This window comes from Semicossyphus pulcher, unplaced genomic scaffold (assembly GCF_022749685.1).
Source record: "Semicossyphus pulcher isolate SPU_LCO1_2020_fin unplaced genomic scaffold, fSemPul1.0.p SCAF_23, whole genome shotgun sequence".
Classification (NCBI taxonomy): Eukaryota; Metazoa; Chordata; class Actinopteri; order Labriformes; family Labridae; genus Semicossyphus; species Semicossyphus pulcher.
The window spans coordinates 7,936,948-7,954,189 of record NW_027211697.1 but is presented as its reverse complement, the minus strand read 5'-3'; the positions used below and the strand labels follow the sequence as shown (position 1 = coordinate 7,954,189).

The following is a 17,242-nucleotide window of genomic DNA, read 5'->3' as shown; positions in this document are numbered from 1 at the left end:
TCACACACTGTTTTCTGTTCTTTCTTTTAAGGGTGCATCCTCACAGTCAGGGGCCAGGGTAACATCAAGATTCTGACAGATATCTGATGTCCTCTTCGTGCTCTTCTTCTTCTCTTCTTTGCCTCTCTTTCTGTTCAGGAAGTAGAAGAACCCTGCTAGATAGAGGCTGGCACAGCATACACACACACCAGACGCGTAGAATACATACGAATACTCATCTGTCAGGTCCACCAACAAGCCTGAAAAAAAGCAAAGGGAGTGTTAAGGGATGATTTCCGCGGACCGGTATCGTAGGTCGTTAAGTACCGGGCCGTGAAACCCAATAGATGTCCGTGACATTCCAAACATACGCAGAGTCAGAACCGTCGCGTGGGCTGTGTGAAGTGTGCGACAGCACAGGGCCTCGCGCCTCTAAAGATACTTCAAAAGTCGCCTAATTCAGCTGGAAAAACCGCAACCCTGGCTTCGCAGCCCATGAAACTTTGATCATGAAGCCTGATGCCCCTCTAAAGCTCTGTGTTTATCAGTGAAATATATGAACTACTCAGCATATGGGCATGGAGACAAAGTTTATACTTTAAGATCGCAACGTTATTGATTGAGGTATGAGCATGAAAACACGTAGGTCTGCGCCATATCTGCTCCTCTCCTAACGTCTGTCTCCTCCCCACGCGCCATGATAACTCTGATAAACAATGCGTGGATCACCTCCGGCTCATCTCAGTCACCGCGTGTGCAAACGTATTTTATGCTTTATAAAGGGTTTTCATGGAAATACGGGACGGATCGCACTCTATCCGGGGTAGAGGTAGATGCATACATTTGGATAGACTGCTAGGATCACAGTATGGATCATCTCTCTCTGACCCACACCGTCCCTCTCGTATTAAAAACTTAGATGCAGTCTCCTCACTGGATGAATACAGACTCTGATCTGTCTGTATTGCCGTGTGTGTGACCGTGATTGTGTCAATGAGCAGAGCTGATTCCCAAGGATCGGGAAGAATACCTAGAACTTGCCTCATTATATTGATTTGTTGGCAAACCATTGTCTTGTTCTTCGTGTACCAAGCACAAGTTAGCTGTAGCACAGGTGTTATAATGTGGTGTCCTTTCGTTGTTGGAAGTTTTAAATCCAGATTAATTAATATTACTATAACTTTTGTAAAATATACTACTTTGTGATCTTATAGAACGATCAGTGAAAGGTCATTTTCATTGAATGGAAACAGCTGAGAACTTGTTAAAAATTATCCAACACATTGAGTACTAACGACTACTTCCCATGGTTGGACTTACTTCAGTAGATCTAAGGAAAACTGTAACAGACTGGATGGACTATGTTTAGGTCATTTCTGACCAACAGATGTATGTTAAAATGTATGTTCGAGGTGTCCAGAATCAGGAAATCATGGACTCTATGGGAGAAACGCCCATAAATTCCTGATAACGGCCACCTCATCTCTTAGATCACGTCTTCTTGGACTGAGAGCCCAATCATCACACATCAACAAGTAATCAGAATATCTGCAACAGAGGTCAAATGTCACTCGCTAAGTCAATGAGTTAACGCGAGGCAGCCCCCACCAATGACTCTTCACCTCACTGAGGAAGGACAGCACATGATGAGCTGTACAGCTCCTGCTCCACCGGACAAAGGCAGTTCAATATATAACATATTAACAGGCTTGGCTAACACTATACTGAGGGAAGAGATACAAAATAATCCCTATATACAGTAGCCGACACTAATCTACCTTTGTCTTGTTTATTGTTTAAACTATGTGTTGCTGCTATTCTTGGCCACTTCTCCCTTGTAAAAGATATTTTTTTATCTCAATGGGACAAACCTGCTTAAATAAGGGTTTTAAAAAACCAACATGTCTGCCTCATGATGGCTCTACAGGTAAGGTCAGGCAATCACTAGTCTCTGGGATGTATTCTCTGGGGATCATGATCATTTCATAGTCATCCATCCAACAGTTTTTGAGGTATTTCTGTCTATCAAAGGTCGACATTGCCGTCTCTTAATTAGGATAGGCCACATGTTAGTGTGTGTCTGTACCTGCCAGTGGTGGCCCAATAAGCAGCATTATACTTTTCAGCAGGCAGAGAAGTCCAAGAGCTGAGGAGAAGCGGTTCAACTCCACCAAGTCCATCAGCACGGTATACATCAATGCAGCGACCACGCTCATGGACAGGCCCATGACCACCACAAATGCCAGGAGAGCTTCGAAGGACGCAGACGCTGCGCAGATGCAGTTACTCAGCCCGCCTATAATCACAGCACCGCATAACACGTTCACACGAATGCTGCGGCCTCTGAAACGGGGCAGGCCCAGGACGATGGCGGCTGTAGGGCGCACTGCAATGTTCACCATGCCCAGGATGGACATCAGGAGGGCGGCACTGTCTATTGAGATGTTGTGAAGAAGAGCATAAGGCACCAGATAGATGAGAGGGATCGCAAGTCCCAGCACAATCAAGGTCACGCTCACACAGAAGGCACGGTAGGAGGCATTACTCACTATTAGGTCAAAGGCCATATGTCTTTGTAGAAATGCTATAAAGCTAAGAAGAGCTGTGCTTATTCTGTCTTTTAGCCCTTTTGTTTCCTGCTGAAGAGGAAGGTTTTTTGCTCTATCCAAATGTTTTGGTTTTTTCGTTCCTGATGCAACGGGCCTCATTGCGGCGCCACATACACAGCAGTTCAACAGCAACCCGCCCAGAATCAGATAACTGCCACGCCAGCCAAACTCGCTGAGCAAGGCATTGGCAATCAGGGGAATACTGCTCAGGCCCACAGCCATGCCCGTGGTGGACAAGGCATTAGCAAAGACACGACGGCGCACAAAGTAGTGACCCATGATCGTCACTGATGGCTGGAAGGAGAGGCAGAATCCAAGTCCTGGAGGAGGAGAGGAAAGAGAGTGTGATGAGCCGTCATGTGAGCGTGAGAGTAGAGGTGTGTGCATGTGCAGCTCCTGACCTGTGATTCCACTAGTGATGTAAATCTCAGTGATGGTCCTGGCCTGAGAGGAGGCCGCCATGCTCAGTCCACTTAAGAGCCCGCCCACCATTATTGTTACTCTGCAACTGTAGCGCTCCACTAACACGCTGCATAAAAGACCTGGGGAGGAATGGAGGGAAAGTTTCTAACTCGATTTAAAGAAGTTTCCATCTTTTCGCCCTCCCACAGGGATTTTCTTAAGAATTTACAAAACATAACTCATTAAGAGTAAATCATGTTACTTTGTTCAGAAAGAGAAAACCCAAACTTAGTTAAAAAAATTACTCAGACTCACATACTTGGTATTTTTTGACTCACAAAAAGACAGTAAAGTAACATTTAAGAAAGTCCTTTTTCATTTTCTGATTATCTTTTCAATACAAATCAACAAGTTCACAAACAAAGCTGCGTTTTTAAATGTCCTAATTTGCACAACAACCCAACCTGATTTGCATACATCAGTTATTTCTGAACAGTGAAATCAAGCTTCAATAAAGAAGACATTGTTAAAATAAAATGTTTCTGATATCTGTTTTAACTCATGCTATTAACGTGTGCATCATACGCTGCAGAAATGAATTATTAAAATCAATTTCTTGACTCATAAAATGTAATTGATTGTAAATACATTTTAAGGCAAAACAATCTATTGAATAACATAGATATCCATATCAGGCTAGAGGGCTTTTGATGCCTTTTTCACTATGATACACTGACAAAAAAAAAGAAGTGTCTTCAATGTTTGTATCTGATGTATAGTGCAAAAGGTAACATGCATTAATAGTCAGATCCAGGCAAAAACCTAAAACGATATAATGATGTGCATGAATTATTTGGTTACATCCAAATGAAGTGTTTCAGTAAGCTCATATAGGCTAACATTTGAACTTCACGCAAAGGGTCAAACTTTCACAACAAAAAGACAGCATCATTTTAAATGAATAATACAATCATCATCATCAGTTGTTTCGTCTTCTGTCTGACGAGTGTAAGCACTGCTGCTTCTAGGGGCCATTAGTGAAGCTTTAGCTCGGCTTGTTTAATAAATATCCCACACTGAACCTGTGCCCAACAAGTTGCCTAAAATAAATAGTTAAGCTGTGATGGCACGGCCAGAAACCAACAAACTTACTGATTTACATTTTAGATCAATGTTTTGCTGACATTATTTTCTAAGAGTTTTTGCATTGTTCCTTGTCTGCAAAGATGGAAGCAGGGAAATGAAAGACAAATAAACTCTCCTGCACAAGAACAATGACCCTGAACTCATCACGACCCCGGCATGACTAATTTTTGCCTTTTTCGATACGGTTGTACAAGAAGAACTACAATAATTGTGTATTTCTACATTATTATGCGTAATTTATTCAAACTTTTTATAAATTACAAGTTTCAACTAGTAAAATCGAAAGGGGACAGGTATCACACACACACACACACACACACACACACACACACACACAAAAGCACACACATTTTCAGTTAATGTGTACCTCCAGCATACAGCGCAAAGGCCATGATGGCCATCACCCAGGAGGTCTCTGTGTTGTTGGTATTGAACTCCAGTTGAAGGTCCCTGTAGAAGATGCCAATGCATGATGGGAACGCCGTCGTAAGAGACAGAACAAACATGGTGGCTACCAGCACCACCCAGCCCCAGCCTCCATCAGGTGCTGCTGGTTGTTTGCCACCCACCTGCATAGCATCAGTGGGACAGGGGAAGGACTCCTGCTCTTCTTCTTGGATTTCCCTCTCTGGATCATTGTGCTGCAAGTCTGAATCTGGAGGCCACGTTTCTGTTTGCATTTTAAAAGAGCAGGACCACCGAATAATGTACATGTGTAATCTGGTCAAACATAAAGGGAGCTCAACACACAAAGACACACAAAGCCGCCAGCTAATGAAATGATGAAATGTCAACATGTCTGCGAGCACTGGAACAAGTTCAGAGCTATTATTTGTAACTATATATTATAAGATTAGATTATTATTAGTCTGATATATGCTTTTAATTAAAGTCTATAAATTGTCTCTTGTCTCAATTATGTCATTCTAGTCAACACGTTTATCTCCATGGCAACTGTAAATCCTCCTTCCTGTAGCTGGAAACTATTACTAAAACATTTCTATTAAAGCTTTTACGAATTGTCTTTTGCATCCTTGCATCCTTAATGCTTTTATTGTTTGCATTTTTCTTTTCCATTAACGTCTTACACTTTTATCTAAATTAAGTTTATTATAGTGATCATGATTAGGCCCACTATTTGTCAGAAACTAGCTAATCTCTTATTCTTCGGATAGCCTACGTAAACAGTGACGTGATATTCCTCGTGCCTGTATGCTGTAGATATATTCCATAACCAGGGCTTGACATTAACTTTTTTGCTCACCAGCCACCGTGGTTAGTGGTTTACCAAAGTTACTAGCCACTCAACATTTTCACTAGCCATATTTTTTTTTGTCTTCACCTTGTCACAGTCATACGTCCTACAGACAGCGCAGCTACATTATTTTCTTGTTGTCTGTTGGATCTTTATCAGCCAACCTCGACCTGACCTTTTGGTCTTTTTTTTTGTTTGTCTCCCTGTGCTACTGTGTGCAGGTAATGCTCATGTCCCGCTCTGTACGCAAATGAACACTTAATTCATTTGCTTCTTGACCTGACGACTTGAAAAAACATCATATAATACAAAAAAACTGATGCAGACTCGCAGCACGGAGAGGGGGATAACTGCTGCACAGGTGCACAGAGGGAGGGAGCGGATGAATACTGACTGAATTGATGAAGTGAAACTTTGTTTGATAATGAAACCTGACGCACCTCTCTGTGTTAATCTGTGAAATATATTTAGTACACAGCATATGGACATATGACAGCATGTGGATAGTTTATACTTTAGAGTAGCGTACCTGTGCGCAGAAATACGGACAGATCACGTTATTGAGCCAGGTAGAAAGATGGTTAACATTTGCTCCTCTACTAACATCTGTCCCGTCCCTGCGCGGCATAATAACTGATAAACTACGTGTGGCTCACCTCTGGTTAATTTCATTCACAACATGTGTATGTGGTTGAATGCTTCATAAAGATGATTGTTCACAGAAACGTAGTGTATATTAAAGGTAAAGTAATGAACAATGCTACTTTCTATTCGATTCTAAACGAAAGGCAGTCAGTTAATAGCTTACATTTTGTTTTATTATTAGATATATTTTTATTTAAGCTAATTTGTTCCCGGGGTTTTCTTACCTTTTGGCTCTTCTTCTTCTCCTGTTCCTTTACCATTCGTGTTGAACTGCATCTCAGCGGGGGCAACAGTTTTCTTTGACATCTTACAGCACCTGAACCTCTCATCGTGCAGGCATCACTGCTGTCTTTATAAGCAGGCAGCTGCATTAAGTTAGAGACTGAGAGGAATAGTCATACCGGATGTGACTTTCCAAATTAAACTACGTCACAGAAACTTGCCCAGACTTAAGTCATGAAATGCGAGTTTTTATTTCGAAAGGAAATAAGGAACGGTCTAAACAAATGTGAAATTTTGCATGAAGTACTGCATTGAGATATAGCCTGTTTATAAAATGCATTATTTTTATTATTAAAGTTAAATATTACATATTATTCTTCAGAGGTGCATAGTGAGCACTTTTACTTTTGCCTACACTGTGACATATTTAGTTAAGTAAAATATCTGAGAACATCTTCCACCACACTATAATGTTTTCAAAATAAAGTGACTAGGCTTAAGCAATCACAAGCAAAAGTTGGAAGCATGAGTAACTTGCTTTTATACCTCTACACCATGAGTGAAATGCACTTTATTTACGCACTTCAAAGGAAACAAGATATGATTACATCAGATGTGTCTTTATCAGTCATTGGGTATAACTGGAGCTAAGAGAGACAGCTCTCCAGCTCCACCTACCGTCAAGGAAGGTATAACGCCAAACTAGCTTTCAAGTAAATTATTTCAAAATAAAACACTGAGAAGAGACTACTGACTGTGTGGGAGGCAGGGACAGTTAGAGTTCCAAATATACAGTTTAGCACATTAAAACTTATGTTTTACCGTTTCAGATCTGTGGATTAGGGGTTTCTCTGATACAGCATCTTTTTTAATTAGTTCACAAAAACATGATGAACACACAATTGTATAATATAACAGTAACCGTTATATTAACGTAATTTATTTTCCAGTTCCAAATGTTTGCTCTTATTCACTTTTATCAAAACCAGTGTTACAGACAAAGTCATGAGTGAATATACAGTTTCATGGCGCTCTCCAGCATTCTGTGGAAATTTTTGAAGTTTGTTCATTTGTAAACATGCAGAGGAGCTCGGTTTTTTCCAGTAGAAATACGAATGCATTGCGTTTGGAAATAGAAATGTTATTTTAGTATTAACTGATTAGCTATTGCATTGAATGTGGCTGAATATCAATATATTTATTACCTGCCATGAGCATGGAACAGTACCATACTCTTTAGACTTTATCTGTACATGGGGACTTATATTGCAGACATTTTTTAAAGTGTGTGCACATGCAAGTCACTGTATAACAAGTGAAATTCTCTCAGAACAAAAAGTATTTTTTACTTATTTTCCCTATGCTGTCTTAGTTTACCTGATTCTGCTGAAAAACGTCTTTAAATCCTCTTTTATCTCTCCCTTCAACAGCTGGACAAATTCAGGAACATGATTCCCTTTGAACAGATGGCCACTGAAGACCTGAATGACACCTTCCCAGGAACAAAGCTGGATAAAGAGAAACATCCCTACTTGCCACACAAACTCATTGCTGATCTTTAAATGTACCACCCTGACCATATACTATATTGTGTATCTTCCACTAAGAAAAACCTGTACAGTGAGGGAGTTTATATAAGGACTTGTGATAACTGTATGAATGGAGAGGAAATAATGAAACATGAGTATTTGTTTTGTTTCTTCTCAGTTAGATTTTAGTGACTCCTGATAATAAATCCTTCAAATATAGCAGAACTTTCAAGTTAAAGGTCGTCAACGTTCTCAGGCCCATTATAAATAACCTCATAGACCCCTCTCAGGCAAACAACTGTTATTTTATTACTGGATTTCTTCCCAGGCGTCATGAACTGAACTTGATCTGTTGGACTATGTTTTCCTTCTAAATTTGGTATGAAATATCTTCCAACACTCACTGAAAATCTAACCCTTGTGGACACACTGACGAGTTTTTAAGTACACACTCGGCCAAGTTGCTCTCAGCAGAAAGCAGAGTACGATTTCCTTCCCTCATGTGGTCACTGTTGTCTTTGGGACATGCGACTTTTAGTCATCAGTTTTCTTCATTAGCAGTGAAGCACTCCTTTCTTTGTATATTTGCTCATGTCTGCAGGTACGCATGGACTCACACACTTTAATTGAAGCCTTATTGTATTAAATACATTCATTCTTACATTAGACAGATTCAAGTCATCCATCAGTGTGTGGACGTGTTGTCTGCACTTCCAATGATCACAGCTCCAGTCTTGTTCAGGCTTTGTTATGACTACGGCATAAATCTACATTTCACCACAGCTGGAAATATGAGCGGCCTCTCTGGGATCGGAGAGAGACTTTAAACATGAAGCCCACTCTCTGTGCTGTGTTCGGCACTGTTATTATGGTTTGTGGTCTAATACAGTGCATAGCTCACTCCACCGGTGCAGGAAAATTGATGATGAGTAGAGGAATGTCCTCCAGCTTCAACATTGTCATTTGTCTCAGGATTTACCGTTTAGAGCAGTGACAAGATAAATCAAGGTGCTGTAAGAGAGCTGCAGGGGGCAGCATCGGTCTTAGTAAGAGCGATCAATTTATCTTTTCTCTTTAGATTATTCTTTTTTTGCTTTTATTTATAGGACAGCCGAAGAGAGACGGGAAATGTGGGGATGAGAGACTGGGGGATGACATGCACCAAATGACCACAGACCTGGAGTCAGTGCGAAGAGGACTGTAGCCTCTGTGTTATGTGAGGCGCCTGCGCTAACATCTGAGCTAAACCAGCGCTCCGAGAAGGGATATTTATGTCCCTACATCACTTTAGTTTGCTTCCTCAGAAGTCATATTTTAGACAAGCAGCACAGCACTGGTGTTTAATGCTTAGATGGAAATTTAAAGAAGTGAAATTTTCTCTAAAAATGAACATACATGCATGATTATTATAACGCAGCTAAACTGTTTTATGCCAATGCCTAAATTACAAAAGCAAAAAAATGACACTATTTCCTCAATATTTTGCAGAAAACAGCTTGTTGGAGCTCAACAACTGAGCTTAAGATATTTTAATCTACAGTACTTCGTGTTTTACTCATTTAGATCTTGATTTAAATTGGTACTCCCGGGCCGTTTCCCCAAAGATGGACTCTGACTATGGCTGACTACAAAGCAGTTTAGTTGTTGTATATCTTAAGCAGGACTTTGGTGCATTGAATTCTGGCTACATTTTTAATTTGTGAGAAAATTCAGCGTGAGTGTGACAACAACAAAAAAATTGCAGCAACAGTAAACAGTGTTAATCCGACTGTTGTAAGGACCATCAAAGACGTTCACATTTGGTGCTACTGGTCAGCAGGTGTCACTGATTGCTTCCATGGTAACATGGGTCTTAGAGCTGAGTTAGCGTGGGGGTAAGGTGTCGAATTTTTCTTTATTTTTTGTGAAACGGTCTAACTTGCATTAGACTAATCTATGAGCAATATTAAGACTGGCCTAACTCTATAGACCAGTCAAAAACATCTTTGTGAAACCGGCCCCAGTGGCCTGTTCTTCCACTAAGTTTGGTGTCTTGCTAGAAACATCTTTAAAAATAAACGATGGCCAAAATCGAAGCTACATATGTTGAGATATTCTGGGTCAAGCTCCAAAAAACACTGGAACTTGCACATTTCATAATGTAACTTGATAGCGACTTTCATAAGACCCTCCTGGCCTGTAAAATGTCTTACAAACTCAAGACTCTGGTGACATCATCAGGGTCATTTTTCCATCCATGTCAAAGATCCTGCAAAGACACAGGAGACATGATACAACTGCAGCAGTTTTAAATACATATAAACTTTAATAATATTGTTGCAATGCCCCTTTAATAATCATCAGATGTATCAGGTTTGTTATGCACAAATCTAATAGACTTACTGGCATCGTGGCAGCAGGAGCGGATCCACATGAAATATTTACCTCCCTCAGCAGCCTCAGAAATGTTTAGACAGCACGGTGAGACAGAATTTCACCGTCAGCACACTGTGAGGCTCCGGCACCCTCGATGCCACTCTCTCTTATTTCCCCACTCAGACATGTTATGCATTCCACAGTAGAGCGGCGATAATCCTCCAAAAATCTACGCATTATGTCATACCAGTGAGCACTTGCCTCATGATTCTGCAAATGGGGGAAACTTGGCGTGTCTTTGGTGCAACTTGAGCCCACAGCTCTGAAACAGCTTTCTGTAGAAGCAACTCGGCAGAAAACAAAATGAAGAAAAAAAAAAAAAAAGTCTTTATATATAAATTACTTCTTATGTTTGATACAAAAATAGACTTAATTTCATTCTCACAAGCTGGACTTTCCACTTTGCTAAGTCCTCAATGTTAATTAAACAGGTTGACCTTTGACCTTTTGGATACCAGACACAGGCCTGAACTCTGATTAAGGGTCACTGGTTGCCACCTGTGCCATGCTACTATGTGAAACAGCTACAAGCTATGTATGCAACCGTATGCATGAGTGTATGTGAGCGTGTGTTTGTGTGTGTGCGTGACCCCCTACAGCTCTACTTTCCCTGGGCTCAGCCATTCTTTTCCCAGCTGACCGTTCAGCTGTTCCCAACACTTGTCCACTTGATAACTGTTGCTGTAACTCAGAACTCAGCAGGTCGGTTTACAACCGCTAATGATTTTAATGAAATCACCGCGCTCCTCTCTGACATGACAACAAGTATCTATAACTCAACCGAGTGTCTAATTTGAGGAACGCGGCGGAAAATAAAGTGTTAACTTATTTTAATACATGTTTGACACTTGGCTATTCGCTGAGCTCAGCTGTGTAGGAGTGAGTGTGTGACAGGCCCTAAATTCCTCTGATGTGGTCCTGAATTTGGCAGCTCTGTTGTTGGATTGGATTTCCATTTAACGAGTGTTCATAATGTTTGAGAAGCACGCTCACATGATTTAACAGCTTTTATTGTTTTTTTTGCAAAGATCACCCACAAACCAAACATAATTATGATAATATCATGATTTAAAACAGGATTTCACACTAGTCCCTCATTACAATTTGTGTATTTCAATATATTCCAGAGATCAAATTTAAAATAGACCTCACTTTAATTTACTTTGTAATTGAAAGTGACATTTGTAATTTGTAAATGTTGGATTTGGATCATGCTGGTTTCGGGCTTTTAAACTGAGCAATCTAACAGAATTAAAATTATATAAAAACCAAACAGCAATATGACGAGGTTATTCGCCGTGTCCTCCTTCATCAAGAATCGATCCATCATTCTCTGTCTAAAACCAGACAGCTCACATCCGCTCCTGTGTGAAAATCTAAGTGTTGGCTTCCTACCTATCAATCAAAAAACCTATTATACTGCTCATTTAGACATCCATCAAACGTCACATGTTCAATTACACAATCCATCACGCTCTGCACTTGTCCCGCCGTTGGCTGATGATCTTTGTCACCCCACAATGCCCAAAGATGTGTGTTTCCTTTAGAGGCTAGAGGGCATGTCCCCGTCTACTCCAGATTCTAATGGCTGAATTAAGACAGGAACTTTTTTTTTTCTTTTCTCATCCACAGGCCACAGCAAAGGTCAGAGGTCAGAGGGGGTTGGCGTGGTTGCCACTGAGTTCACTGACAAGGCACAGAAACTGGTGCTCATTGGACTGTGCAAACTGCTGAGTCTGACAGGCCTGAGAGCAGATTTTATCATCACAATCAGACAAGAAACGAGTGTTTATGAGTCGTTGTGTAGAGCAAGCAACAACACGCTCTTACAAAGGAAGATTTCACCAAGAGAGCTATAGTGCAAAGACTAGATTTAGTTATTGTGAATAGTAAAAATTTCTCACCACTGCATTGCATCACTTGTTATGCTAGAAACTAACTAGTTTGAACGACTTAATGTTTGATTACACTGGAAGAAAATAGTGTTTAAACTTGATCAGAGCTTGCCGGCATTAAGAGAGGCACTGCACGATAATGGTTTGGGTTTAAGGGTGCACAAATAGTGTCTACTGGAGGTTTTCTGTAGTGTTGCATGAAGCAAAGAGAGCTCGAAAGAGGTAAAAACCTTGGCTCTTCTCTCACCGTCGCACACCTGGCCGCTTATTTCGTCAAGTGTGTGAGAATTACAGATTGTATTCCAAAAGTTGTAGAAATAATACGCCACAAGAACCCCATATCTGAAGGCCAAAAGTTCTGGGGGGAGGGGGTTATCCAAGGCTATTCAACCGTTCAACCGTCTGAACTGCACTTCAGACGGAGTTTAGCTGTCAGTTTTACTATAATGAGAGAAACTACAAACAAGCAAATTTGCAAACCGCATCGTGGGGATCCTGACATCTCAGAGCAAGTTTCATCTCTTTGCAACAGGCCGCCAATCACCACGGCAAAGTGACATCATGAGAAAGTTGTCCCCCCGTTGACAGGGCCTGCTGTTGCCATGGGGCTCCTGGAAATGGCACTGCGAATCCCAGTAAATGAAGGATGTTGGGGGAGGGGACATGAAGGCAAGTAAATAAAAGTGCCATTTGCAGTCTGTTTGCTTGACGTCCTCGGAGCCAAATTCTGCTCAGTTATTGGGCTGCTGGGCATTGGGGGGCTCCCAGTGGCTCCTTGCAGCAGGACCCCCCACTCCGGAGGACACTGATGTGTTTGCTGAACGAACAGGGGTACCCCGACGCGGCCTCTGGGTGCCATGTGAGCTGACAGAAGCCACAGACATTCACTCAGTAAGAAAAGAGGACAATGTTGGACAAAAGGAAGAAGGAGACAGTCTTGTCGGAGCAGACTGCAGCAGCAAATCACCATTCACAAGCAGAAATAATTAGTCATAATACAGACATCAGCCAAGAGGGAGGAATTTACATAATAAAGCTCATCAGTGTGGTGTTTTAAACCACATGCATGGGCTCTATTTCATTCACAGACTTTGGCTATTGCTACTGTATGTTTTAGGTTGGATCTGATTCCAAAAGTTTCAGCCATCTTTAAATAGAGAGGGATGTTGTCTTGACAGGCTTCCATCACTGATCTCAGAACCATCTGACGAAGATCGTGCCTGGTGCACTTCACACTGCGGGCTACCCATTTACTCAGTCAGAGCACACAATTCCCAGACCCCCTTTGATACCTGATATGTAGACACGCAGGCCCATGCTGTGACCTCGAAATCACTTTTTGCTTTAGACACCCAACACCAGAGTCCTTAATCCTGCCAGAGCGCTTTAGTGGAAGAGGCGGGGTGAAGGAGGCAGCGCAAGGCATTTCATGGCTGGAAAACGCATGACCCACTGGGGATTAATAAGCATTCTGTGAGGGGTCTTATTAGCTTGCTGAACCTCGCTTTCTGATGTGTTCATCTCTAACTGGCTCAAATGTAGAACAATACATGGAATTGCTAAAATATTTCTGCATTTAATGTTCATTAAAATCTAAACATCCTGTCAAAAACAATTTTGAGCTACTCCAATGGAATCATTTTAGCTATGCTAGCAAGTAAGTAAAATATCTAAAAAACTATGTCACACAGATTGATATTCAACTATCCCAAGGCAATTTTTGCTATTGACTTTTGTGATCCTCTGACTGGTTATCATGTCCACCTAATCTGCCAAATTTTCCCAATACCTTTCTTATTAAGCAGATAATTACAAAACTGTTTAACTCAACCACAGCGCTAATCAGAAGCTGTTAGCATGCTAACATGCTAAACTAGGATGGTGAATAAATGTTAGTTCATATTTGGGTTGATGGCAAGTCTCTAGAGTTTTTCTTGGTGGTGCTGTTCCTAATTGTCTGTACTATTTTCCCTTTGTCATTTTGCCTTGTGCTAGCAAGTCTTTTGGTGTCCATGTTTCCGTTGCCTAGCTGCAGTGTGTTCATGAATGAACCACATGAACCCCAAGTATATCTTGTGCATGACTTTACCTCGCGTTATGACAAGCTAATTAGTTCCATTTGAGGTGTTCCTAATTATCTGTACTCTTTTCCCTTTGTCATTTTCCCTTTTGTGTTTCGCTAGCAAGTCTTTTGGAGTCCATGTTTTCCGTTGCCCAGCAGCAGTGTTTTCAAGACCACTTGAACCCTAAGCACATCTTGAACTTGACTTTCCCTCTCATTATGACAAGCTAATTAGTTCCATTTGACGGCAGCATTTGTGTTAGCTGGAGTGTTAGCGAGAATTAGAATGTTAGCATGCTAATATTAACATACGCCTTAAAGCAGGGCTGTAGTACTTTTTTTCCTGATGTGTAACCAGACTAGTTTAATGACTAAAAGTATTTAGATATTGTACAGTTATACGATTCTTTCCTCATCAGGCGTACGATTTGAACAGGACCCAAGCGCTAATTTAAAGGGTCTGTTGTTAGATAAAACACATAACATAACAAGAAGTAATATTCCACAGCATTGTTAGGATGAAAAATCTGATTTGAAACGTGATATTTTATCAACTATCTTAAGCATTTAAATGCTACAGAAGCATCAGGGCAGTGTTGTGTGTCAGATTGGAGGTGTTAAGACTGCAGCTGCAGAGTGAGTTGTGGCTCAGTGTGGGTGGCGGCTATCTCGCTGCTGGGGCGGTGTGTTTATGTGTGCTGGGGTTAGGGCCACGCGCACAGTGAAGGCATGTACACACACACGCACACACACAGAAAAACCACAGAGACTCTATTGATTCCAGCTAATCAAGGCAGAGGCGCTGGGGGAAGCTGTGCACGCGCGTGTGTGTGTGTGTGGAGTCAACACATTCCCCACATTCCAGCACTTCCCAAAGAAGCATAAAATATTAGCCGCAGCACAGAGCTCGCAGGCTTCCTTTCTCTGCTGGGGTCCAACTGCTCTTTAACTCCACTGCCCTTTCTTTCTGCCAGGTGACTGTGCAGTTTTCAGTAGCTGTAGTTTTCAACAGCGCTTTTTCTTTTTTCTTTTTTAATTCCACCCACGAGATGACCATGCAGTGACTTCTGGCTGAATCACACTGACAGAACAAAGGCTCCTCCTAGCCTACTCATGTCTGGTTTAGACTGGTCCCTCATCGAAAAGTGACCTCACCCGTGAAGTTGCAACTGATTGCGTGTGCATTAAACAACAGAGGGATTAACTGAAACAGCTACACCCAGATACACAAGAACTTGATCGTTTTGAGGATTAAAAATTATGAAGTCCAATTTTATATTGGGATGTTTTTTTGGCCATGGCCTGCTGATCAAGCAGAAAGAAAGTGCAGTATTAGGGACAATAGCCAGTACACAAATAAACTAGTTTTACCATCAGTAATTTGGACAGTGATAGTGATATTGATTATGTTGCAGTGGGATTACCTGGAGACTTTGTGCATCTGTCACCAGCAGCTGAGAGGAAGGAGACAGGAAGGTCTGACAACCAGGACAGCTGGCCCCAGCCAAGTAACGACCCTCCTCTTCCTCCTTCTCCTGCGAGGCTCCTGGTGTCAAAGCCAGAGCGAGAAGGTTCACAGTAAGGCTTCGTTACCATAGAAACTCTGTTTGCATTTCCCAGTGAGCAATTCTGTGAGCGCATGCTTTCAGCTGGAATTCAGACATTCAATTCAATTCACGAGGCTGTCTGGAAAAGCAATTGTCTATGTGGGGCAACTTATTGAAAGACCTTTAAGGTGCGTTTCCGTTTAAGTGAAAAGGCAGACAAAAGGAGCCTTGGCCATGAACTGGACGTCATCTGAGCGGGCCTGGTTGGCAGGTTCATCATCTCGCTAAAAGCTCCAATAACCTGATCCTTTCCTTATGTTTTATTTGAGGTGATGAAAACGAAAAAGACTTGGTTTAAACAGGGAGCCTGAGCAGAAAATGTACACGCCAATCAAAATTTGGAGTGTGGTCGGAGAGTGCTTCTCTCTGCTGCGTGCCCAGTCACAGGGCTGTATTCAGGTCTGTCTTCAGTCGTCTCTCTCATACCAGGCTGCTGCGCTGGAACAAAGAGGCCTTTCACATTGACCTTGACACACGGCCACCCCCATCACCACAGGAACCAACGCAGAGGAATCCACTCCAACTCTCTGATATCAATCTCTCTGTACCCCTGGCAGACGGTCCCGGCTCAAGGCCGAGGTGAACCTTGGAGAGACTAATGCACATCATATGAGCCGTTTTTTATTCCAGCAGAGAATATAAAAAAGTTCTCCATATGTCTTTATGTCTTATCAATACTGTAAAATCTAAAGTATTCAGGTTACGATGCAAACACTCATTGTAGAGAAGTATTGTTTCGCTTATAAGTTAATAAATTAACAAGGTAGATGTCAGTTAATTTCACGCTGATCTGGCAATTATTATCACATTACATATCGGTACATTATATATCACTGACTGAATGACTAAAGGTCAGCAGGCACCTGTCAATCACATCAAAATGAGCTTGTTGGAAATCCCATTATAAACCCATTTATATGTATTTGGACCCGGTCTTGTGGTTAAAACAGCGGCCACTCTTCTCGGAAGGCTTTCCACAAGATTTCAGAGTGCATCTGTGGGAATATGTCACCATTCAGCCAATAATCTCGGGCATTGATGTTTGACAAGAAGGCCTGTCTAGCAGTCATTCTTATTTTGCACAAAGGTGTTCAGTTGGATTGAGGTCAGGACTCTTTTCAGGCTAATCGAGTTCAATCAAAGCAAACATGTCTAACCCATCCACATGGATCCACTCGCGTCTGCGCAGCCTTGCTGGAAAGAACAGGGTCTTCCCCCAACTGTTACCACAAAGATGGAAGCGCCCAATTCTCTTAAATCCTGTAGCATTAAAAAGACACTTCACTGGAACTAAGGAGTCCGGTTCCAAAGAAAGACTTCACCACTCCTCCACCAAACCTCACAGTAGACAATGGATTCTGGTAGGTAGCTTTCCGTTGGTGATTCATTACTCCAAATAACCTGTTTCCACTGCTCCAGAGTCTAGTTGTGTTGCGCTTTGAATGCTGCTGTTACTCCTAGGTGCTCCCACCTGAT

General features: G+C 41.7%; 1 protein-coding gene across 1 annotated transcript; it reads right to left on the bottom strand.

Annotated features, from left to right (window-relative positions):
* slc16a5b (solute carrier family 16 member 5b) lies at nucleotides 1–6,342 on the bottom strand. Its single transcript, XM_069674924.1, has 5 exons — nucleotides 6,261–6,342; nucleotides 4,504–4,791; nucleotides 2,990–3,130; nucleotides 2,066–2,908; nucleotides 1–239 (listed from the first exon to the last, which is right to left on the bottom strand). The coding sequence occupies exons 1-5, from the start codon at nucleotides 6,340–6,342 to the stop codon at nucleotides 1–3; spliced, it is 1,593 nt and encodes a 530-aa protein (XP_069531025.1).
* Nucleotides 6,343–17,242: the final 10,900 nt, after the last annotated feature.